The sequence below is a fragment of the Cherax quadricarinatus genome, chromosome 4 (assembly GCF_038502225.1).
Source record: "Cherax quadricarinatus isolate ZL_2023a chromosome 4, ASM3850222v1, whole genome shotgun sequence".
Lineage (NCBI taxonomy): Eukaryota > Metazoa > Arthropoda > Malacostraca > Decapoda > Parastacidae > Cherax > Cherax quadricarinatus.
In genome coordinates this window covers 4,738,959-4,766,272 of record NC_091295.1, presented here as the reverse complement: position 1 = coordinate 4,766,272, position 27,314 = coordinate 4,738,959, and the positions used below count along the sequence as shown (strand labels likewise).

Here is a 27,314-nt window from a genome sequence, read left to right as displayed (position 1 = left end):
GGTAACTGTTGTTAAATCAGTACCTTGGTTCATTGGCTAATCACAGGCAAGCCTGCCAAAGCTGAAGCAATGCCGTACACTTGTGGTAAGCACTGACAGACTTGCCTGAGCTGCTGGTTGAAACGGTGCACTCTCTCTGGATTCTACTTTCGCAGTCTTTTGTCACTGTGTGGTACACTTACTATTCAACCTCTGTACACTGTACGTACTTGTATATATCTGACAAATTATATCTGAAGGAAATACAAGTTATATACTACTGCTGAATTTGTCTGCTCCACTTTGAAACCCACTACGACCAGGTCGCAGGCCATACTATACCTGTGTTCGTAACAGTGGTAGTTAGGTTTTGTTGGAGGAGAAGACTGAAAGGTCAAATTCCTCAGACCAAAAACCACTTTACCACAGCAAGGAGCCTCCCCCCCCCCTTTCACCATTTGAAGAGGAATGTATTCTATTGAGTGTATTCTACTTTGAGTCACTATAAACATAGACTTTGTTCAAGATTAAATGAGGGGTCAAGGAGTTGAAAGAAAGAAACTCACAAGTGATATATGAAGAATAATTTACAAGATTCCATCATGTATTACAAACTCAATAATTTCCTTCAGACGTAATGAACAAAAGCAGATAAAAACTTAATTACATTGCAGAAATATAACAGATAAATATCATTCCAATATCAATTTAAAATATAAAAAAAAATGCTCAACAGCAGACATCAAATAAAAAGAATGTGGTAAGAAATTACATGTATAATCTGAAGAATAAAAGTGACAATACCATAGTGAAACAACCCACAAGTTGGAGGTCAATGGCTTATAAGAGAAAGCCAGGTCCAAGACCAAGCCACGGTTGTCATAACCCATGTAACTCAGTACTAATAAACTACAGCTTGCAGGGTGAGAAACAAATGAAAGAGAAATGTGAAACATTCAACAGAGAGATGTATACATTTAGGCATCTGTCAGGGTTCCTCTTCAGATCTGCTAAAGACAATCTCTGACTGAGGCCTTAATACACACAGCTCTTAACTGCATTTTACATTTCTAAGTGGCTTCTTACTTTGAAGATTATCTTTGAATCACATCTTGGTCTGTCCTTGACCAAAATGGTGAAACTTGTCATCACTCAACAGTGGTCGAGAGAAGACCAGTTATGTTTTAAAGATTTATCTCCTATATGTGGGATAGCTGAGACATGTTGAATGTCTCCATTGCAAGACTGGGCCATTTTTACACATTTCCCTCTCATGATAGCCCTTAGTGTCTTCAAAGACTTCTTCAGTGCAGTTGACTGTGTTTGAGAGAGTCAACTAATTGTACGTTTATAACCTCAATAATAATATCCCTATAAACCTATGAAACCTCAAAGTAGGAGTTGGTCCTCATCAACATCTTCTAGTTCTAACATGTCTCCCTCCAGTAGCAGAGCTTCCTCTTCATCTATCAGAGAGTCCATTCTGCTCACAGGTAGAGCATTACAACTAGCATTGGTCTTTGTAACTGTTGAGGTAATTTTGCTAGAAGAGCCCGACAACACTGCCGGAGACCTGGGAACTTCATTACTGGCTTTAGCTGATGAAGCTGCATTTGTTGGAGACTTGGAAACATTGCTACTGGAACTAGTTGATGGAGTAGCTTTTACTAGAGAACTGGAGCCATCACTACTAGAAATAGTTGATGGAGGAGCTTCTGCTGGAGAACTGGAGACATTGCTACTAGCATTACCTGATGGAATAGCTTCTGCTAGAGAAATGAAGCTATTGCTATCAGCATTTTCAGATAAAATAGTTTTACTAGATGACCTCAATATTGTTGGTGCAGGCCTGCAAATACTGCTACTCAGCTTTTTACTTTTTCTTAAAGATTTGACTTGTACTGGTTCACTGTGAGACACAGATGTGTTCACTATAGATGTCTTTGCTTGTACTCTTGAAGCTGCCAGTTCAGCAGCTGTGCTTGGTGCTACTTCCTTCTCAGATGTTTGACTGATACATTTACCCACTTTGACTGGCGACCGGTTTATGGCAATCTTTCTTGTACTAAAGGTTATTTTTCTTTCTGCAGAGTTGTTTATCAAAGAACTATCGCTGGTGGCATTTGTACTTTGTTGGGAAATAATTCCTTTAGAGGATTCAGACTTTAACTTCTTTGATGAATTTTGGGTAAATGTTATCGGAGATAATGCTCTCTTTTGTTGAGCAGCAGAGCCTGAGGTGACCGATGCCTGCCGTTTTGAAGCTCGTATCTCTGCCAGGGTCAAGACCCGCACTTCTCCCTCATCTTTGACTGATGACACTTCTTTTCCTTCATTAGTATGCACATTTGTCCCATTTTTAACTCCAAATGTTTGTACTTTTTTCGAGGGGCTCGTTTTCCGCTTTTCAGCTCTAATGTCAGCTAAACTTTTAATAGTGAAATCTAGTTGTACAGTATCTGTCTTCTCTAAGTTACCTCTAGATATACGTTTCTTGACACTTGTGTCAGGGGAACTTATGCGGTGGGTTATAGAGTCTTCAGTAGCATCTGACTGCTGGCCTCTCTTTATTCCAAGTCGACCAGACGAGGGCTTATCAACTGGACTTGCTATATCCTCTGGAGTGTTGCCTCTTGGTGACTCTTGTCCCAGTCTACCACTAAGTCGGCTAACAACACTCTTATTGTCTCCAAGCTTCAGTGCATCAACTCTTTCTACAGTGTCTCCTCTGTTGTTGCTTCTGGGTGCCTCGTGTCCCAACCTGCCTCCTAGCCGACTCACAACGTTCTTATTGTCCCCAAGTCTCAGCGCAACTGATTTTATGTCAACATTTTCTGTGCTATCTCCTCTTTTGCTCAGCCTTTTGATTTGCAGCTTTCGTGGTGAAGCTGTGATGCCCAGAGTCTCAGCGAGAGTCCTGCCCACCAGCCCTCCTAGTCTTGCAGATATAGGAGGCTTATGTCTGGCCTGTGCTTCCCTGTGTTTTGGGCTGCTTCGGTGTTTGAGAATGCTGTGTCTGAGATCATCTTCACTAGCAGGTTTCGGAAAAGTCCTGGCTGGCAGGCGGGAACGCAGATCACTGGCATGGGGGAAGAGACGTCGTTGAGTGGCATCATTGTCATCAATTTCCACCACCTCCTCAACAACATACTGTAACAACAAAAACATATACACTATCAATACAAATATGAAGTATTTTCAAAGCAAATAGTGTAAGTTAGACTAATATGTATCTTTATTATGTACCCCATACATATCAAGTGAGCAGCAGTCAGAGGATTACATAGGGTCCAGGGACTAGGTAATGACGTTTTGATAACTAACTGTGTTACAGTGAAAATGAACTGTTTATATGTACATGATCTGATAACAATTGTACAGTGGACCCCCGAGTTTCGTGAGCCTTGCGCTTTGTGAATTTCAACTCTCTGCAACTTTTTTTTGTCAAAATATAGCCTTGATTTTCATGATTTGCCTCGTCATTCGTCGGTCGTACAGAACATGTCTGAGCGGCCTCCCAGCGTCTGCATGCACACAAAGGCACTCCACACACCATTCTGAGTCAGCATGCCATTGTTTCTGGGCGAGTGACCATCACTCCACATGCTCATAAGATACATTTCATAATACATTCCATTCTTTTTTGTGTTTGCAACTGTTAACCCTTTGACTGTCGCAGCCGTATATATACGTTTACGAGGTACCGTGTTTGACGTATATATACTCATAAATTCTAGCGGCTTCAAATCAGGCAGGAGAAAGCTGGTAGGCCCACATGTGAGAGAATGGGTCTGTGTGGTCAGTGTGCACCATATAAAAAAAATCCTGGAGCATGCAGTGCATAAGAAAAAAAACTCTGACCGTTTTTTTTAATTAAAATGCCGACTTTGTGGTCTATTTTCGTATAGTATTTATGGTTGTATTCTCGTTTTCTTGGTCTCATTTGATAGAATGGAAAACATATTATAGAAATAGAGGTGATTTTGATTAATTTTACTATAAAAAGAACCTGGAAATGGAGCACAAAGTACGGGAAATTACTAGCCATTCTAATATGCAGTCATGAATGGGTTGATGTAATTTTTACAATTATTACAATATTGCAGTAGTCTGCATAACAGTAAATCTTCTATTTTTTGTTTGAATAAAATTTCAAAATAAAAAGCAAGAGTAATATAAGAGGGACCTGGAGACATGACTGATGAACAAAGAAAATGTTATTTTAGAGCCAGGAATGTCTGCATTGTTCATTCTGGTCTTTATTTTGAAATTGTCATATTTTTTAATTTTCGTGAAATTGGCCAAATTGCAAATTTCTGACCATGTTATTGGGTAGTTGAAATCAGTAAATGGGCAGTTTCTTGTACTCAATCGATGGAAAAAATGGAGTTCTGAAGAAATAGCTATGAGTTTGGTTGACTGGAATAATGGAATTAGCCGAAAATAGGGCTCAAAGTGGGCGAAATCGCCGATTTGTAAATATCGCCGAGGTTGCTAACTTCGTGAGAGCGTAATTCCGTCAGTTTTCCATCAAATTTCGTTTTTTTGGTGTCTTTACAATCGGGAAAAGATTCTCTATCATTTCAAAAGAAAAAATAATTTTTTTTTTTAAATTTTGCGACACCAGGAGACACCTCAGGATTGGGGGTTGCGACAGTCAAAGGGTTAAATAAGCCACCATGGGTCCAAAGAAAGATCCTAGTGCCAGGCCTTTGGTAAAGGTGAGAAACACAATAGAATTAAAGAAATTAAAGAAAGAAATCATTGCAAAATATGAAGGTGGAGTGCATGTGGCCGACCTCAGCAGGATGTACTGGAAGTCCCATTCAATGATCATTTCCATCGTGGAGAAGAAAAAGGACATCAAAGAAGCTGTTGTTGCGAAAGGGGAGGATATGCTGACAAAAAAAAAGATAGCGAATAATCGAAGATGTTGAGAATTTGTTCTTGGTGTAGATCAACCAAAAACAGTTAGCAGGAGATAGTGTTATGCAGTCGATAATTTGTGAAAAGGCAAAGTGCATGTCGATCTTGTAATGAAAATGCCTAGAACGAGTTTACCTGGAGAGGGTTCCGGGGGTCAACGCCCCCGCGGCCTGGTCTGTGACCAGGCCTCCTGGTGGATCAGAGCCTGATCAACCAGGCTGTTACTGCTGGCTGCAAGCAATCCAACGTACGAGCCACAGCCTGGCTGGTCAGGTACCAACTTTAGGTGCTTGTCCAGTGCCAGCTTGAAGACTGCCAGGGGTCTGTTGGTAATCCCCCTTATGTATGGTGGGAGGCAGTTGAACAGTCTCGGGCCCCTGACACTTATTGTATTGTCTCTTAATGTGCTAGTGACACCCCTGCTTTTCATTGGGGGGATGTTGCATCATCTGCCAAGTCTTTTGCTTTCGTTGTGAGTGATTTTCGTGTGCAAGTTCGGTACTAGTCCCTCTAGGATTTTCCAGGTGTATATAATCATGTATCTCTCCCGCCTGCATTCCAGGGAATACAGGTTTAGGAACCTCAAGTGCTCCCAGTAATTGAGGTGTTTTATCTCCGTTATGCGCGCCGTGAAGGTTCTCTGTACATTTTCTAGGTCAGCAATTTCACCTGCCTTGAAAGGTGCTGTTAGTGTGCAGCAATATTCCAGCCTAGATAGAACAAGCAACCTAAAGAGTGTCATCATGGGCTTGGCATCCCTAGTTTTGAAGGTTCTTATTATCCATCCTGTCATTTTTCTAGCAGCTGCAATTGATATAATGTTATGGTCCTTGAAGGTGAGATCCTCCGACACGATCACTCCCAGGTCTTTGACATTTGTGAATGTTTTCAGATACTTGGGGGTTGACGTGTCGGTGGATGGATTCATGAAGGATGAGGTTAATCATAGAATTGATGAAGGAAAAAAGGTGAGTGGTGCGTTGAGGTATATGTGGAGTCAAAAAACATTATCTATGGAGGCAAAGAAGGGAATGTATGAAAGTATAGTAGTACCAACACCCTTATATGGGTGTGAAGCTTGGGTTGTGAATGCAGCAGCGAGGAGGTGGTTGGAGGCAGTGGAGATGTCCTGTCTAAGGGCAATGTGTGGTGTAAATATTATGCAGAAAATTCGGAGTGTGGAAATTAGGAGAAGGTGTGGAGTTAATAAAAGTATTAATCAGAGGGCTGAAGAGGGGCTGTTGAGGTGGTTTGGTCATTTAGAGAGAATGGATCAAAGTAGAATGACATGGAGAGCATTTAAATCTGTAGGAGAAGGAAGGTGGGGTAGGGGTCGTCCTCGAAAAGGTTGGAAGGAAGGGGTAAGGGAGGATTTGTGGGCGAGGGACTTGGACTTCCAGCAGGCATGCATGAGCGTGTTCGATAGGAGTGAATAGAGACGAATGGTATTTGGGACCTGACGATCTGTTGGAGTGTGAGCAGGGTAATATTTAGTGAAGGGATTCAGGGAAACCGGTTATTTTTATATAGCCGGACTTGAGTCCTGGAAATGGGAAGTACAATGCCTGCACTCTAAAGGAGGGGTTTTGGGATATTAGAAGTTTGGAGGGATATGTTGTGTATCTTTATACGTATATGCTTCTAAACTGTTGTGTTCTGAGCACATCTGCAAAAACAGTGATTATGTGTGAGTGAGGTGAAAGTGTTGAATGATGATGAAAGCATTTTCTTTTTGGGGATTTTCTTTCTTTTTGGGTCACCCTGCCTCGGTGGGAGACAGCCGACTTGTTGAGAAAAAAAAAAAAATAATAATCACTGAGCCTCATTAAATGTCGTATATTATGTTAATATACACATTTTCTTTAACCCTTAAACAGTCAAAACGTATATATACGTTCACTCGTACAGCGCCGCGAATATTTTTTTGGGAAAAAAAAAAATATATATATAGAAAAAAAGAGCACTTTTTTAAGTGTTTTAGAATAATAAAAAAAATTAGGGTCTGTACTTACCGAGATATGAGGCCGCGAAGTTGGCACTTGGCAATCACCTGACGGCAACATGGAGCACTGCCGCTTGCAGAAATTCTACATATTTGCCGTTTTCTTCCATTTTTTTTTTTAATTTTCTTGGTTTTCATGATATGATAATTATGTTTTATGGCAAATCTTTTGATTTCAATGCCAATTGTTGTTTATACACCAAGTGTGATGGACTGAACACATCGTTTCCAGGCTGAGGGACTGATTACCTCGAACTTCTCCTCTCCTTACCCATTTCTTCTTTGTATTGGACTGATGAAGCCACTGTGTGGCGAAACGTTTCTTCAATAAAGATTCCCATGTGTTGCATAAGTGTCTCAATTCTTCAACTTGTCGGTTTTCAAAACCATTCATCACACATACACCAATATAATATACAAAATTATTATATTGTCATAAACACACATGTACATACTGACAGGTGATTTTGCACACCTGAATCACATTCTATTATCTACAACTATATACAAGTATTTCCATGTCCTATTTATGTTTCTAGAACTCCACGATTGTTTGATACTTCATGAAGCATGGATTCATACAGAGTGCCACCCCACACTGGTGACAAATGAATTGTGTGTCCTTCCGCTGTTGGGGTCTTTTTTTGGTGGTAGCACACATAACACACTTTTTCTGGGCATTCTTCTTCTTTTGGGTAGGTGGTATTGGTACCAGACAGTGACAGTTAGGAGTGATTCGGTCTGGCACTTCCCCCACTGGCTGTGGTTGGGGGACAGGTTGTGGTGTGACAGGTCGCGGTTGAGGGGCAGGTACAGGTGTGGTACCATACTTTCTTGCTATCTGTTTGACAACATTCAGAGAGAATTCTGCAAAACGTTGTCATTTTCCATTCTTTATTTCATACATATTGAATGCATTGAGCACTGCAATGTCTACAAGGTGAAAAAACAGTTTTATATACCACTTGCGACTCCTACGCACACAGTCAACAAACCCTATCATCATGTCACACTTGCCAACTAGTCGCATATTGTTCATATAGTCCACGACAGCAGCTGGCTTTACAATAGGTTCTTTGTTGAACTTGCTCAGTCTGTCTGTACCATCTCGTTTCTGTGGATGGTTGACAGCAATGTCACGTCCCATTTGTCATGCCACGTCAGTGCCATGATGTCATTAGCATGAAACACTTGCACTGCACCTTCAACACTGCCTCCACTGAACCTTGGCATATGTTTTCTATTTCTTCTCACTGTTCCATATATATCAGTATCGTTCACACGTAGGAAATCAGCAAGCATAGGGCTTGTATACCAGTTGTCTGTGTGCAATGTATGGCCCTTGCCAAGGTATGGATCCATCATCCTGCGAACATCACCGGGAATGCCCAACATCCGTCTGCCATCAGTGAGTGTGTTTCTCCCGGTGTATACAATAACATCCAACACAAGACCACTCTCACAGTCACGCATAACAAAAAGTTTTATACTAAAGCGATTACGTTTGTTCAGTACACAGTGGACCCCCGGTTAACGATATTTTTTCACTCCAGAAGTATGTTCAGGTGCCAGTACTGACTGAATTTGTTCCCATAAGGAATATTGTGAAGTAGATTAGTCCATTTCAGACCCCAAACATACACGTACAAATGCACTTACATAAATACACTTACATAATTGGTCGCATTCGGAGGTGATCGTTATGCGGGGGTCCACTGTATATTGCTTGAATGACAAGCATCCCTTGAACAGAATCAAGGACTCATCAAAAACAATGTTCTTGAAGGGATAAAAGTAAGCACTGAATTTCTGCTTCAAATACATGAACACTTCCAGGATTTTGTATAGAAGGCCATTTCTGTTTGCCATATTTCTGTCTGAGAAGTGCAACATTCGTAGCAACAGAGTGAACCTGTTGCAGGGAAGGAGGTCACAGAAAACTGGAGTACTGATGAAGTGGTCTGTGGACCAGTAATTACGTACAGTGGACCCCCGCATAATGATCACCTCCCAATGCGACCAATTATGTAAGTGTATTTATGTAAGTGCGTTTGTACGTGTATGTTTGGGGGTCTGAAATGGACTAATCTACTTCACAATATTCCTTATGGGAACAAATTCGGTCAGTACTGGCACCTGAACATACTTCTGGAATGAAAAAATGTCGTTAACCGGGGGTCCACTGTATATTGTTCTTATAGATATGTGGCATAAGCATGACAGTGGCAAAGAATAAATACATTTCAGCCACTGTTGTGTCCTTCCACCTGGGCAGCCATGACGATTCTCCAACCTCTGTCATGTTGTCCATGACATATCGGTAATAATTGTTTGTCTGGGTCACTATCAAGTTCATTATAGGCTCGTCAAAGTACAACTGGAAATAGTCTAACTCTGTAGACTCATTCGTTATGGGACATTCTGGCTGGATACCACTTCCACTCGCATCAAAATCACAAGGCTGTGGCACGAATATAATTTGTGTCCAGTTCCACTCACGATCACATGGTGCAGGGTGGACCTGTGGCATAGGGCAAGGGGGAGCAGGAGGAGGGACAGGAGTGGAGGCAGCACATGGTTGAGGGGATGCCGGGCGGTCCTTTGTCTGTCCACCCACTGCACCATGTGATCCAGGCACCGTGCCACCCACCACTACTTCCTCCATCCCCGCATACTTGCCTTCATGATCACTTTCACTATCAGTGGTCAGGGTTTTGGATCGTGACCTGCCATGACCCTTGGGGATTGCATATGGCACACTGCCTGAACATAGATAATGATGCCTAAAAGTATGCTTCACTGGTGAATAATGAACTTCACTAGACGAATCCTCGAATGGCATAAAATCAATCTCATCAACACTTACATCACTTTCACTATCACTAAAACACTGGGAAAATGATAGTTTCCTCTTGCGAAGTTGCCTATGGGTAACACTTGCCACTCCAGAGGTGCTTGGCCCAGGGCTTTGTGTGGCCACACTGGCCACCCCAGAGGTGCTTGGCCCAGGGTCAGGTGTGGCTACCCCATAAGTGATGGGCTGAGGGTCATCTAGGTTATCATCAACATTTTCACTAATTCCTTGAATATTACTGGCCCCATTGGTGTCAAATCCACTAAACTCACAATCTATATCACTTTCCTCGAATAGTAGAGTGTTAATACGACGAGGCGTGAGTGAATCACAAGGATGTGCCATGATGTTGACCCATAATGGAGCTGAATGTAACTGGTCCTACAATGTGGTACCCATGCATCCCAGATTTTTTTGTATACTGTGCATACTGAGCGTGCACACCCATTCTCTCATGTCTAGGCGACGCAGGCCTATCACGCCAGTTTTGAATGAATGAAAAATAAAACGTATATAGTATACAGGTCTCTCTCAACATTCACGTTTTCAACTTTCACGGGCTTCACACATTCGCGAATTCCCAACCGCCAAATTCACAGCCACCAAATTCCCAGCCGCCAAATCATATTTAAGTTTCCCGCCACCTGCGAGTCCCTACTACCTTCCCTCCGACCCCCGCAACTGGCAGCCAGCCTCCCACCACTCAGTGTGTTGAGTGTTTTGTTTATTCATTATTTGCTATTAAACTACAGTATAAATAATGTAAACCCATTCATGACTGCATATTGGAATGGCTATTCGGACAGGTATTAGACGGTGACATCATGTGTTTACTCTTGAACACTGCAAAGAATTAAACATTTCTGCTACAGCTAATAATAACAATAGTAATAATAATAATAATAATAATAATAATAATAATAATAATAATAATAATAATAATAAATATGATATAATCAAAGAAGGAAATTGTACAAAAATACGAGGGAGTGGTTGACACATCGTCAGTGTGACATTGTTTATGCTGGAGTGAACATTAGTCTCCCTGCTCTTCCAAACATTTCACAATAATTCAGCGGTTGAGGCAGTGGTATTTAATAACATATATGTTATAAATAATAATAGTACATGTTATTATTAATAACATGTATCATTATTAACATGTATGTTATTAAATACCATTGCCTCAATCACTGCCTCTATCACTCCAGTCACACTCAATCTACAAGCACCAAACACAATGAATTATTGTGAAATGTTTGGAAGATTATTATTATTATAATCAAGGGGGAAGCGCTAAACCCGGAGGATTATACAGCGCCTGGGGGAGGATGTGGAAGGCATTCAGGCTTAATTCGGGGAACTGGAGCACAGATCCAATTCCCTAAATCAAGAGCCCCTCACCAACATCAAGGAACCTTCCTTGAGGGGAATGTTTGGAAGAGCAGGGAGACTAATGTTCACTCCAGCATAAACAAAGTCACACTGACGATGTGTCAACCACTCCCTCGTATTTTTGTACAATTTCCATCTTCAATTATATTGTATTTATTATTATTATTATTATTATTATTATTATTATTATTATTATTATTACTATTGTTATTATTAGCAATAGCAGAAATGTTCGATTCTTTGCTGTGTTCAAGAGAAAACACATGATGTCACCATCTAATACCTGTCCTAATACCCATTCCAATATGCAGTCACGAATGGGTTTACATTATTTATTCTGTAGTTTAATAGCAAATAATGAACAAACAAAACACTCACCACACTGAGTGGTGGGAGGACTGGCTGCCAGTTGTGAGGGTTGGAGGGAGGGTAGTAGGGACTCGCAGTGGTGGAGTCTGTGGTATTTAATAACATACATGTTATTAACATACATGTTATTAAAGCATAACATGTATATATTTAGTACAATTTACGACGTTTTCATGTATTTTATGATAATTCATGGTTCAACAAGTTAAGGAAGCAGTATTGTAATATATTTCCCTACAATATATTGGGGCACCAAACATTCACGGTTTTTCAACAATCGCGAGGCTCTTGATCCCCTAACCCTCGCGAATGTTGAGGGAGACCTGTATACGTTTGGGGCGCTACGCGAGAGAACGTATATATACGTTTGGACCGTTTAACCCTTTCAGGGTTTCGGCCGTACTAGTATGGCTTACGCCCCAGGGTTTTTGACGTACTATTACGCCTAAATTATAGCACCCTCAAATCTAGTGAGAGAAAGCTGGTAGGCCTAGATATGAAAGAATGGGTCTGTGTGGTCAGTGTGCGCAGTATAAAAAATCCTGCAGCACACAGTGCATAATGAGAAAAAAAAACTTTGACCATGTTTTTGGATTAACCCTTTGACTGTCGCAGGCCCCTTTCTGAAACTGTCATTCTATGTCGATAATTTTTTTAAAAAAAAAAAAAAAAAAAAAAAAAAAAAAAAAAATCTTATGAAATGATAGAGAATCTTTTCCCGATGGTAATGACACCAAAAGTTCAAAATTTGGTCGAAATCTCACGGAATTACGATCCCGCAAAGTTGGCCGTCTCAGCGACATATGCTTATCGGCAATTTCGCCGATTTTGAGCCCTGTTTTTAGCCAATTCCGTTGCTCCAGTTGATCAAACTCATAGCTATTTCTTTATAACTCCATTTTATCTATCAACTGAGTACAAGAAACTGCCCATTTACCAATTTGAACTACCCAATATAGTGGTCAGAAATTGGCAATTTGGCCAATTTCATGCAAAATAAAAAGGATGCCAATTTCAAAATAGGGTCCAGAATAAACAAGGTAGACATTCTTGGCACTAAAATAACATATCCTCTGTTCATTAGTCACATCTCTAGGCCCCTCTTATATTATTATTGCTTTCTATTTTGATTTTTTATTCATATAAAAAAATACAAAATTTACTGGTATGCAGACTACTGCATTATTGTAAAAATGGTATAAATAATATCAGTGCACTAGTGAAAGAATATTAGACTCCCCAGTTGACGTGTATTGGACGTGTGGTGTGATTTGCTTACTCCTGAACATTGGTAAAAATCGAACATTTCCGTTACTTTGAGCTCAGTTTCAAGGTCTTTTTCATCATCAAAGTAATGAAAATCATCTCTATTTCTGTAATATGTTTTCCATTTTATCACCTAAGACCATGAAAACGCGAATACAGCAATAAATACTATATGAAAATACACCTCAAAGTCGGCGCTTTAATCCAAAAAAACGATCAGTTTTTTTTTTCTCATTACGGACTGTGTGCTGCAGGATTTTTTTTATGTGGTGCACAGTGACCACACAGACCCATTCTCTCACATGTGGGCCTACCAGCTTTCTCCTGCTTGATTTGAAGCTGCTAGAATTATTGAGTATATATACGTCAGAAACAGTGGCGCATAAGATGTATTTATACGGCGTAAACAGTCAAAGGGTTAAAACAGCGACTTTGCACTGTATTTTCGTATGGTATTTATTGTTGTATTCTAGCTTTCCTGGTCTCATTTTATAGAATGGAAGACATATTACAGAAATTGAAATGATTTTGACTGGTTTTACAATGAAAAGTACCTTGAAATTGAGCTCAAAGTAGCAGAAATGTTCGATTTTTACCCAAGTTCAAAATTAAACAAATCATGCCAAGCATCCAATACGCATCAACTGGTTAGTCTAATATTCTTTCACAAGTGCACTGATATTATTTATACCGTTTCTACACTAATGCAGTGGCTTGCATAACAGTAAATCTTCTATTTTTTTGTAATAATAAATATTCAAAGTGGAAAGCCAAAGAAATATAAGAGGGGCCTGGGGATGTGACTAACGAACAGAGAACTTGTTATTTTAGTGCCAGGAATGTCTTTCTTGTTTATTCTGGACCCTATACGGAAATTGGCATCTTTTGAAATTTGTGTGAAATTGGCAAAATTGCTAAATTCTGACCACTTTATTGGATAGTTGAAATCAGTAATTGGGTGGTTTCTTGTACTCATTCGATAGAAAAAATGGAGTTCTAGTGAAATAGTTATGATTTCTGTCGACTAGTACACTGGAACTGGCCGAAAATAGGGTTCAAAGTGGGCAAAATCGCCGATGCGTAAACATCGTCGAGACCGCAAACTTCGCAAGAGCATAATTCCCTAAGTCTTCCATCAAATTTCATACTTTTGGTGTCATTATGATCAGGAAAAGATTCTCTATCTTTTCATTAGAATTTTTTTTTTTTAAATTTGGGGACCCTGAGAACAAGTCTCGGAGAGGGCCTGGGGACCCTGAAAGGGTTAAGGGTTAATCCACCTATGATATTTTTTCAAAATTATATAATAAACACGATACATAACATATAAAGATGATAAATACACTCCACAGTAAAATAAATAAACATAAATATGAGATGTGGTAGCCAGGCAACTTATACTAGTGATGGCAAGAATAACATTTTCTCTAGTCCAACATAAGAGAAAATGTGTTACTGGGGGTAACTGTAGAAAATTATTCCTTTCGTATGTAAGTTTATTCAGGTATACACAAATACAGTTACATAGATTATCATACGTAGCAGCACATGTGTAAAGTACCTAGGATAACCCAAAAAAGTCAGACAGAGTGACTTACAGTGGACCCCGACTTGCGATGTCCTCAACCTATGCTAAAACCGACTTACGATGCTTGTCACTGGAAAAAATTTGACCCCGACATACGTTGAAAAATTCGACTTACATCATTCGTCCCTTAGCGTCCACGCGTCTGTCTGGCCTGAGCACCTCAGCTGAGCTATTCTGACATTGTTTACAAGCTGGGGCGGACATGGTTGCACGCATACATTCGATAAATTTTGTATTATTCCAGCGTTTTTAGGGCTTGTAACTGCTAAATAAGCCACTGGGGGCCCAAAGAACGCTTCTATTGATAACCCTGTGGTAAAAAGGGGGAGAAATACTATTGAAATACTATCGTACCACGGTCAGCTGCTGCTGCACCATGGTCAGCTGTACTACTTGAAGATGTGGAGAGACTGTTATTGGTGTGGCTTATCAAGAATACCGAGAAACAATTAACCCCAGAGGGTTAGCCACCCAGGATAACCCAAGAAAGTCAGTGTGTCATCGAGGACTGTCTAACTTATTTCCATTGGGGTCCTTAATCTTGTCCTCCAGGATGCGACTCATACCAGTTCACTAACACCCAGGTGAACAGGAAAAAATGCCTGGAACTAGTGCTCATATTTGTGAATTTAAGGTCAGCAAAGGTTGGTTTGAGAGATTTAGTAGCATACACAGTGTGATAAGGCCTGTTCTGGAAGAAAATGCCAAACAGGACCTACATTACTCAGGAGGAAAAGGCACTCCCACGACAGTGTCTCATCATTCATCACTACATCTTCAATAAAGGTAAGTGTTATTTATTCTTCATTTAGTACACTAGTACATGCACAATATATATTGTGCATGTATCCTTCTTTTTGTATGTAGAAAAATGTATATTTCATGTGGTAAACATTTTTTTTTCATACTTTTGGGTGTCTTGCATGGATTAATTTGATTTCCATTATTTCTCATGGGGAAAATTAATTTGACTTACGATAATGTCGTCTTACGATGTGCTCTCAGGAATGGATTAATATTGTAAGTCGGGGGTCCACTGTATTTCCATTGCCTTCACTCAGAGCGTCATTTCTACTAAAAATGGTGTTAAACGAGAATGGGAGTGTTCCTCTTTATTTATTCCACTGTATCAATGTAGTGACAACTTGTACACAATGTAACTTGTACACAAACCAGACGTATACACCTGGTTTGTTTACAAAACTTGCGTTCACCTGGTTTGTTTACATAACTCTGCGCCTGTCCACCCTCATGTACCCATTCTCTCTCTATCTTATTTATTCGTTTTATCTCGTTTACTTACCTGGAGTTTACCTGGAGAGAGTTCCGGGGGTCAACGCCCCCGCGGCCCGGTCTGTGGCCAGGCCTCCTGGTGGATCAGAGCCTGATCAACCAGGCTGTTGCTGCTGGCTGCACGCAAACCAACGTATGAGCCACAGCCCGGCTGATCAGGAACTGACTTTAGGTGCTTGTCCAGTGCCAGCTTGAAGACTGCCAGGGGTCTGTTGGTAATCCCCCTTATGTGTGCTGGGAGGCAGTTGAACAGTCTGCCTCCCAGCACACATACATTAAGACTACAAATATTTTAAGGTAAGTAATGAGTGAACTGTATATGAATTTTATTGCTCTGGGATGCTTAAATGTCATAGAATAGTATGTTTGAGTGGAATGGCCTGGTATGGTAGCCCGGCTGGCTACCATACATACCACACTTGATTTCTTACAATAAATACTTCTCATCTCACCCTAGATTAAGACTACAAATATTTTAAGGTAAGTAACGAGTGAACTGTATATGCATTTTATCGTTCTGGGACGCTTAAATGTCATAGAATATTATGTGTAGGTGGGGTGGCTGGTAGCCTGGCTGGCTACTATACATATCACACCTGATTTCTTAAAATAAATACTACTCGTCTCACCCTAGATTAAGACTACAAATATTTTAGGGTAAGTAATGAGTGTACTATATGTGTATTTTACTTTTTTTATTGTTTTTTTTAATGCCTAGTTATATTGCTAACTTAATATAAGTTAGTGTAAACTTGTTATCTAGTATTTGAATGCAATTATAAGTGGGAAAAAAAAGGGTGTTCCACTTTATGGCGATTTCTGCTTTACGGCGGTAGCCTGGAACCTAACCTGCTGTATAAGTGGGGTCCTACTGTAATTATTTTGTATTCAAACAAAAACTGACCTCATCCTCTTGCTGGGTCTTGTGGTCCACAACTGCCTTTGCTTCCTCCTGGTCACCCTGGTCACACTGGTCACCCTGGTCGCACTGGTCAGCCTCGTCTTCCTCGATCATATAACCAATAAGGTTGGCCTCATGCTCCTGGATCTGGCGTAGTCTTCGTAGCTCCCACTCCATCTGGGCACTTAGTCTTGGGCATGGCTCCACTCCCTTCTGTGGTGTTCCTGATACACTCTCCGAGTCTGACTCACCTGTTGAACAATGCTCACAGTTAATGTTCACCGACTGACATGTTGAGTTATTGTTAGCTAATGTTGAGTGACTGAAATGTTCACTGACTGACATGGTGAGTGACTGTTAGCTAACGTTGTTGACTGACAGCTAAGTCTTTGATTTTTTAATACAAAATAATAGAAAACATAAAGACAACTATTAGGTCAACTGAAACAGAACCAAATATTTTTTCTAGAAGACACCAGTCGTCTCCACTGAGGCCACCAGGCTCAACTGAATAAGAAGAAATACAAGTTTTTCTCTTTACATTTAATAATTTATACAGGACGAGGAGGAGTTACTAGCCTCTTGCTGCCAATATTTTAGTTGCCTATTACGACACACAAGACTTATGGTAGAAGGTTCTTCTCCATGTTTTACAATTTTTTTTTTTTCAACAAGTCAGCCGTCTCCCACCGAGGCAGGGTGACCCAAAAAAGAAAGAAAATCCCCAAAAAGAAAATACTTTCATCATTCAACACTTTCACCACACTCACACATTATCACTGCTTTTGCAGAGGTACTCAGAATACAACAGCTTAGAAGCATATACATATAAAGATACACAACATATCCCTCCAAACTGCCAATATCCCAAACCCCTCCTTTAAACTGCAGGCATTGTACTTCCCATTTCCAGGACTCAAGTCCGACTATATGAACATAACCGGTTTCCCTGAATCCCTTCACTAAATATTACCCTGCTCACACTCCAACAGATCGTCAGGTCCCAAGTATCATTCGCCTCCATTCACTCCTATCTAACACGCTCATGCACGCTTGCTGGAAATCCAAGCCCCTAGCCCACAAAACCTCCTTTACCCCCTCTTTCCAACCCTTTCGAGGACGACCCCTACCCCTCCTTCCTTCCCCTATAGATTTATATGCTTTCCATGTCATTCTACTTTGATCCATTCTCTCTAAATGACCAAACCACCTCAACAACCCCTCTTCTGCCCTCTGACTAATGCTTTTATTAACTCCACACCTTCTCCTAATTTCCACACTCCGAATTTTCTGCATAATATTTACACCACACATTGCCCTTAGACAGGACATCTCCACTGCCTCCAACCGTCTCCTCGCTGCTGCATTTACCACCCAAGCTTCACATCCATATAAGAGTGTTGGTACTACTATACTTTCATACATTCCCTTCTTTGCCTCCATAGATAATGTTTTTTGACTCCACATATACCTCAACGCACCACTCACCTTTTTTCCCTCATCAATTCTATGATTAACCTCATCCTTCATAAATCCATCCGCCGACACGTCAACTCCCAAGTATATTACTATATTATTTTTGAGCACCCCAGCCATTTCCCACTGAGGCTGGGTGACCTGACAAATAAAAAAACACTTTCACCGTCACTCAACCACTCACTGTCTTGCCAGCAAGGCACCAACATCACAATTTGGATGATCATGTATCACTCACACAATTCAATTTCAAAATTTTATTTATTTTTATGCTGTACAAAAATAATATAGTTGACATGTACAGTGAAACCTCAGTTTTTGTCATTAATTCGTTCCAGAAAGTCTGACAAAAACTGAATTCGACGAAAACTGAAGCAATATTTCCCATAAGAAATAATGTAAATCTAATTAATCCGTTCCAGACACCCAAAAGTATTAAAAAAAATATACATTTTATACAGAAAAACTATAGTTTTACATACAGAAAACAATGAGATATAAATATAAAGGACCAATGCAAAGGATAAATGAACATTTAACCCCTTCAGGGTCCAAGGCCAAAATCTGAAGTGGTGCTCCAGTGTCCAAGAAATTTTGAAAAAAAAAAAAAAAAAAAATCTTACAGAATTAAAGAGCATATTTTTGTGAAGGTAGTAAGACAAAAAAAAATTTTCTGATCAGTACTTACCGAGATACAGTGCCAAGAAGTTTGTCCAAAATGATGTTGTGGCGGCAACATCGACGAATTCCACGTACGCACATTACTTTATTTAGCGGTTTTTGTAGTTTTTTCTTTTCTTTTCCAATTTTTTTCTTTTCCTACTAACATTTGGGGCCTGAGAGACCAATACTGTATACAGTGGACCCCCGCATAACGATATTAATCCGTTCATGAGAGCTCATTGTTATGCGAAATTGTCGTTATGCGAATGAATTTTCCCCATAAGAAATAATGGAAATCAAATTAATCCGTGCAAGACACCCAAAAGTATGAAAAAAAAAAATTTTACCACATGAAATATACATTTTCCTACGCACAAAGAGAAGGATACATGCACAATAGTAGAGTAGTACATGCACAGTATATATTGTGCATGTACTACTCTACTAAATGAAGAATAAATGACACTTACCTTTATTGAAGATGCAGCAATGACTGATGAGACAGTGTGTCCTGGGAGTGCCTTTTCCTCCTGAGTACTGTAGGTCCTGTTTGGCATTTTCTGCCAGAACAGGCCTTATCACACTGTGTATGCCACTACGATTCTTAAATCTCTCAAACCAACCTTTGCTGGCTTTAAATTCACCAATATGAGCACTAGTTCCAGGCGTTTTTCCATGTTCACCTGGGTATTAGTTGACTGGTGTGGGTTGCATCCTGGGAGACAAGATTAAGGACCCCAATGGAAATAAGCTAGAGAGTCCTTGATGATGTACTGACTTTCTTGGGTTATCCTGGGTGGCTAACCCTCCGGGGTTAATCGTTTCTCGGTAATTGTTTCACGTTAAGCCACACCAACAACACTCTCTCCACATCTTCGAGTAATACAGCTGATGGTGGTGCAGCAGCAGCTGTGGTGCAGCAACAGCTGACCATGGTGCAGCTGTGGTGCAGCAGCAGCTGTGGTGCAGCAACAGCTGACTGGTCCAATTTATCAGCTGACCGTGGTGCAGCAGCAGCTGACTGTGGTACGATAGTATTTATCACCCTTTTTACCACAGGGTTGGCACTAGAAGCTTTCTTTGGGCCCATGGTGGCTTATTTAGCAGTTACAAGCACTATAAATAATGGAATAATACAAAATGTATCGAATGTATGCATGCAACCGGCCACCCTGGCTTGTAAACAATGACGGCAAGGCAGGCGCTCGGGCTGGACTGACAGGTTCGGGACGAGTCATGTTCAGAAACAGCTGATGGCGCAACAGCAGCTGACCGTGGTGCAGCAGCAGCTGACTGATCCAGCAACAGCTGACTGGTCCAGCAACAGCTGACTGATCCAGCAACAGCTGACTGATCCAGCAACAGCTGACTGATCCAGCAACAGCTGACTGATCCAGCAACAGCTGACTGGTCCAGCAACAGCTGACTGATCCAGCAACAGCTGACTGGTCCAGCAACAGCTGACTGATCCAGCAACAGCTGACTGATCCAGCAACAGCTGACTGATCCAGCAACAGCTGACTGATCCAGCAACAGCTGACTGATCCAGCAACAGCTGACTGATTCAGCAACAGCTGACTGGTCCAGCAAAAGTTGACTGATCCAGCAACAGCTGACTGGTCCAGCAACAGCTGACTGATCCAGCAACAGCTGACTGATCCAGCAACAGCTGATCGTGGTGCAGCAGCAGCTAACTGATCCAGCAACAGCTGACTGGTCCAGCAACAGCTGATCGTGGTGCAGCAGCAGCTGACTGATCCAGCAACAGCTGATCGTGGTGCAGCAGCAGCTGACTGATCCAGCAACAGCTGACTGGTCCAGCAACAGCTGATCGAGGTGCAACAGCAGCTGACTGATCCAGCAACAGCTGACTGGTCAAGCAACAGCTGACCGTGGTGCAGCAGCAGCTGACTGTGGTATGACAGTATTTCTCACCCTTTTTACCACTGGGTTAGCACTAGAGGCTTTCTTGGGGCCCATGGTCACTTATTTTGCAGATGAAATCACCAAAAACGCTGTAATAATACGAAATGTTCCGATTGTATGCTTGGATGTTACCGCGGAGGCTGGCTTGTAAACAATGCCACCGGTGGAACATGTGAAGCTGGCTCAGGCCGCACATTAGAAGCGTCTCGGACGAATAGCGTTGAGCGAGTTTTTTAGCGGTATGCAAGGCAAAATTTTAGTGATAAAATGTATCGGTATGCGCATTTAACGTTATGTGATGCCAAAGGTATGCGAGTGTCCACTGTATAATGTATATATATAAACTCACTGTATTGAACACAATAACCGCACTAAAGTTATCATATTATTGTTTACCACTGTTGTTTATTACAATAAACATGCACAAATCTTGTATAATACTAATGTTCTATCATATATTTACACATTTACAATCACTGGACATGGTTTTAGAACTGCTGGAGCTTGTGGAACTCCTTGAAGCAAGGCACCATACACAGAGGCACCTTACATTCCTCACACATAAACCGAGTGTCTTTGCGTCTTTGTTGCCGTCGTTTTGTTTGTGCACAGACAACACATCTCTTCTGAGCAAATTTCTTCTGAGTTGAAGGAAGCTGTATTATGAAATGATCACCTTCCCTCCTCAAATGCTTGGGTATATCCCGTGGAATTCGAGGACCTTGTTGTATAGCAGGTGTTCTTGCCTGGTACTTCATTATGAGTTGTCTGACAACAGACAAACAAAATTCACCATACGGTGGTCTGTTGCCAGTCTTTATTTGGTACATATTATATGCATTGAGCATTGAAATGTCCATGAGATAGAAGAAAAGTTTCATGTACCACTTGTAACTCTTACAAACACAATCAACAAAACCAATCTGCATGTTACATTTGTCAACCAAGTGCATGTTTTGTGTATAATCAATCACTGTCACTGGTTTTCGAATACGTTCATTAGCCACTCGATCAACTTTGCCACTGTCTTGCATTTCATTACAGTGAATGGTTGTCAACAATGTGACATCTCGTTTGTCATGCCACCGTAATGTCATGATGTCATTGGCAGTAAACACCTGCATGTCATCACGAGCACCTGCGTTGAGCCTGGGCATACGTTTATGATTAGAACGCACTGTGCCACACACATCTGTCTTGTTCACTCGCATGAAATCACTGAGTAACGGGCTTGTGTACCAGTTATCGGTATATAATGTATGTTACAAAAAACGTGATTCTAAAAGCTTAGAGATCTCCAGTGAATACTAGAAAGGACTGCCCTTCTAGCATCCAGCCTGGGTTTTCGTAACAAGTAGTCAGTATCCTTGTCCAATTATCCATTAGAATTCAGTATGATTCAATAGCGCTTCAGGATTACAACTGGTAGGCTACTAACTAGAGAAATTAAAATTTAATAAATTTATTAATAAAGTTGTCTAGGCGTATATCAAATTAAATTAAATTAATCACAGTAATCAAAATAATATTAATCACTTCTCTCGAGTACAGTAGTAGTGTGCTGAAAGCACATATCACATTTATAATTCTTAAGTACCGTCTGATACATTAACATTTAATAAGATATTACAAATATATACAAGTAAGTTTGTGTGTATGTGTGTAAGTGCTCTAAGTACATGTAGTTCGCTATGTCTCACGACTCGACTGGACTTTAACAAGTGACTGACAAAGTCCTCCAATAAACTAACTTCTTGACCAACTGGCAGTCAGAACAGTCTGCTTGAACAATAAAAAGAATGCTAAGCCCAATAGCAATATAACAAGCAACTGCGACAGAATCAGGAACAAGGAGATAATATAACGACACTAAGTAGGGACCATCTGCAGATCCTCCACGAAAGTCGCACAACTCCCATACTACTGAATCTAAGTTCAGCATAAGAAAATCCCCGACTGTGATAATACACAGATACCAGTACAAGTTAGGTCAGAAGCTACAGCTCAGGACCTGAGTTGTTTAGAGTGTCTATGCGACACACAACCTCAGTACAACGTCGAAAATCACTAAGTCTATACAATGTTCTGTGAACAGAGTTCTACAGAACTAACAAGAATAATGAGACAGACAATCTGTCCAACCACCAAGAGAGTCTAGACCAGACTGAATACTTCAGGTGAGGTGAGAACACCCCCCCCCCTCGATCACGTGATAGCTCCGTGGACAGCTGCAGCTCAGAAACAGAAGCCAGCAGTCTAACGAGCCACAAGCGATAATTACAGTAGTTAGACAATCAAGACTTGAACTGAGCACATAATATGTTACATCCTACCTAACCAAAGGAAGCTAAATCAAATAACAATATAAAGCAATACATTTATGATTTAGCTATTATCGCAAATACAAGCAATATAAAATTATATGAAAAGGTAATAATTATATATATATATACATACATATTAATCATTGCAACCCATTCAGGGGTTGCAACACCCCCCCAACATGACAAACGGTCGCACTAGGAGTTGCATTAATGTCTTTCACATTATTACTTATTACTCATGATACTTTAATAACAATATAATATAAACATTAATCAGAGTCACTCTTGTGCCAAGCACCTCTATAATTTCACAGTGTCTATACACTAAGATATGCCCCTAGTACTAGGGCAGTACACAGTATCGTATCTCCGCATACTCGTGGTTATGTACATCAGTGTAGAGACAGGATAGCGCAGACAAGCATAATAGTCTTGTGCTATAGCCAGGAGACAGCATTCCACTCTTAAGTAGTGGTTGTGGAATGCTATGCAGTATGGACATCTGAGTATTAAACAGCTTAAGGTGTGTAGTGAGGGGGGGGTCTGCGGCAGGACAGTGTTCCGCCAAGCAGTAACATCGCCCACATGACACTACCCACTCATCACTCAGCTTATGGCTCCTCCTCATACACATCACTACTGTGACTATATAAATATAATAATTAGACATGACATGAGTATACATAGTTAATATGGGCTGGAGGGATTAAGTTACTCTACTGAATTTGGCATAGCAAGTAACAAAAGGTATTTGGGCATAAAATTACGTTAATTTAATGTAACTGATAATTATTAAGGACGTGACAGAGCGTCAGCAATTACATTACAATGACCACTTACGTGTTTTATACTAATAGAATAAGGTTGGATTCTGAGGGCCCACCTCATGATCCTAGCATTTTTACTTTTCATAGTGTTAATATAAGTGAGTGGATTGTGGTCTGAAAAAACATTAATTTTAAATGGGGAAGTGCCCAAATACATGTCAAAATGTTCCAAGGACACCACAAGAGCTAGAGCCTCTTTCTCAATAGTGGCATAATTTTTCTGGTGTCGTTTAAGCTTAGATGAATAGTAACATATAGGATGGAGAATGTCAGTGGATGTTGACTGTTGGAGCAGCACAGCGCCCACTGCATAACCACTCGCATCTATATGTAAAAAGAAGGAAAGATTGAAATTAGGACTCTTCAACACAGGAGCAGAGGAGAGCAAACGTTTCAATCTTTTGAACGAGTCTGAACAGGTGAAGTGAACTTTGCTACTAGTAAGCTCAGTGAGAGGAGCTGCAATCTGAGAAAAGTTTGGACAGAACCTGTGATAATATCCTGCCATACCCAGGAATCTCTGTACTCCCTTCCTATCCTGTGGCACTGGAAATTCAGAAATTGCATGAACCTTAGCCTCAATAGGAGCAACCTCACCTTGGCCGATACAAAAGCCTAGATAGGTAATCTTGGCTTGACCAAAACTACATTTAGCTAAGTTAACAGTGAAGTTGTAGTGCGCCAGTCTCTCGAACAATGCTCTGAGATGCGTCAAGTGCTGTTCCCACTCGTCACTGTACACCACTAAGTCGTCAAGGTAGGCTTCTACTCCTTCTAAGTTGTGGGTCAACTCGTTCATTACACGTTGGAATGAAGAAGCCACGTTACATAGGCCGAAGGGGGTGACGAGGTAGTTAAAGAATCCATCTTGAACAGTAAAAGCAGATATTTCTTGAGCAGGTTCAGTAAGCGGGACTTGATAATAGCCTCGTAAGAGATCTAAACGGCTGACAAACTGGGCTCCTGACACACGGTCAATAAGGTTGTCAATGCGAGGTAGAGGATAACCATCAGGCAAGGTGACAGAGTTCACTTTCCTGTAATCAGTGCACATCCTGAAACTACCGTCAGGTTTAGGCAACAAAATACAGGGAGATGCCCATGGACTTTTACTGCGCTCAATAAGTCCGTGAGACAATAGAAAATCAACCTCTTCTCTCAATGCTTTATGCTTTGTTGGACTCATCCTATATGGTGATTGCTTAATGGGTGATGCTCCCTGTACATCAACGTCATGTACACCCAGAGTACAATGTTTAGGAACATCACTGAACAATTCAGGGAAATGCAAAATCATGTTTTTAATATCACTAGCTTTATCAATCCCCAGGTTACTAAGAAAATCGTCTAGTGATTGTAGAGTCACTGAATTTTCTAAACGAACCTCTATACCTCTAGAGATGTCAGGTAGACTGACATTTTCTTCCTCTGTCCTAGGAAGAATAGAAGTAGTAGGTGGAGGACTAGCGTAGTATGTCTTAAGCTGGTTAACATGGCATACAAGATTAGATTTCTTTTTCCCAGGCGTACGTACCAAATAATTTACGTTGCTAAGCTTTTGTACTACTTCCAGGGGGCCATCATACCTGGCTTGTAGAGCATGACCTGGTACTAATTTCCGAGCCATCACCTTATCTCCTGCTTTAAAAGAGCGAGAGACAGCACGCTTGTCATAATGTTGCTTCATTCTAGCTTGGGCTGAAACTAGGTTTTTCGAAGCTAGCTCTCTAGCGGCTGTCAAATGTTGCTGCATTAATGAAGGTGAAGTACTCAATGATGGATTTGATTTTCCTGTCCACACGTCTTTCAACACTGTGAGAGGACCAGGCACTTGGTGTCCGAATATTAGTTCAAACGGACTAAACCCAAGACTTTCTTGCTCACTTTCTCTCATAGCGAACAGAAGAAAAGGTATACCCTCATCCCAGTCTCTAGAAAAATGTTCACAATAAGCTCTCATCATGGACTTCAGTGTCTGATGAAATCTCTCTAGAGCACCTTGTGACTGTGGATGATAACTGGTTGAAAGTACAGACTTTATTCCTAGGTGGGATAATGCTTCTCGAAAGATCTTAGAAGTGAAGTTAGATCCCTGATCTGGTTGTATCTCTCGTGGCAATCCAACCTGGGAGAAAAATTTCATCAGCTCTCTCACAATAGCACGAGCATTAATTTTTCTCATAAGAATAGCTTCGGGATAGCGTGTTGCAGCGTCTATAATAGTAAATAAGTATTGGTTCCCTATTTTGGTTCTAGGCAAAGGACCAACACAATCAATAATAAGACGTGAGAATGGTTCACCATCCACGGTGATAGGAATGAGAGGTGCAGGTGGAGGTGTGTGCGCTGGCTTGCCTGTCACTTGACACACGTGGCAACGTCGCACATGAGCAGCTACTGTTTCCTTCATCTTTGGCCAAGTAAAATGTTTTGCCAATTTACAGTGTGTCTTCTTGACACCCAAATGTCCTCCTATGGGACTATTGTGAGCAAAATCAATGGCTTGTTCACGAAATGTAACTGGTAACACTACGAGATGCTTGACTGTGGTGGAAACACTATCAGCTGACAACTTACATGTATTTTTCTCCATCAGTACACCGTTACTGAAATAGTAACAATTATCGAGATCCTTTGCTTCACTCTCAGTAACTGCTATATCTCTCAGTCTTTCCATTGACTGATCAACAAACTGATCCTTGATTAAATCATCATGAGTTAGAAATTTAACGTCAGTTGTGTCCTGACTAGGTTGATGACTGGGGAGAGTTAATGTTAATGACCCTGGGCGCAGAGCATCACTGAACAACATATTCAAGCCCAAATCATGGTCATCCACTAACTCAACAGGAGACAAGGATGGTTGTTGAATCTTTGACATAGCTCTAGTAATTGCGCTGAGAGGAAATAAAATAGGTTTCTCTCTACAAGCTTCAATGGCATAATTATCATCAGAGTTATTATCAATCACAAGTGGTTCTTTACATATACCAGCATGAAGGATATCATTCCCTATCAACAAGTCCACTGACCTGATGGGAAATACACCACTGGATATACCCACTGAAATATAACCAGTATAATAGCTTGTTTCAATGTATACCTTGTGCAGAGGCACTTTTATAACAGCCCCTCCATAGGCTTCTAACAATACATCTATCTTGGTATAGGTATCGTCAGTTATGGTCAGTACATCTTTTCTCAATAAGGTGAGATAACTGCCAGTGTCTCTGAAAGTAATTATCTCAGTCAGATGTGATTTGTCAAATCCTACTTTACCTCTCGAAAAGTAAGGACTCATCGCTGAACGAATCTTTTCGTCAGATACACTTTCTGACGCTAGTCATCTGTTCTGAGTAATATTATCTAAAACAGTAGGATCAGAGGTATTACTAGGATTCTGGTGCCTTTGTTGCTCGGAAGAGGATACGACTTGAGTGGGGGCACCAGCCGTACGACTGTTTCTCGTATCTCTTTCCAACTTATAGCAATACTCTCTAGCATGTCCTTTTCTATTACAATAGG

General features: G+C 40.8%; 1 protein-coding gene across 4 annotated transcripts in view; it reads right to left on the bottom strand.

The window, feature by feature from the left end:
• Nucleotides 1-548: 548 nt before the first annotated feature.
• LOC128684230 (zinc finger CCCH domain-containing protein 11A) overlaps nucleotides 549-27,314 on the bottom strand; it is a 159,079-nt gene continuing 132,313 nt past the window's right edge. For all 4 annotated transcript variants that reach the window (XM_070094054.1, XM_070094062.1, XM_070094068.1 and 1 more), the window contains 2 exons: nucleotides 16,577-16,824; nucleotides 549-3,129 (listed from right to left, as the gene is read on the bottom strand). In XM_070094054.1, coding sequence (XP_069950155.1) covers nucleotides 1,369-3,129; nucleotides 16,577-16,824 — 2,009 coding nt within the window. In that variant the 3' untranslated portion in view covers nucleotides 549-1,368. The remainder of the gene's footprint in view (nucleotides 3,130-16,576; nucleotides 16,825-27,314) is intronic.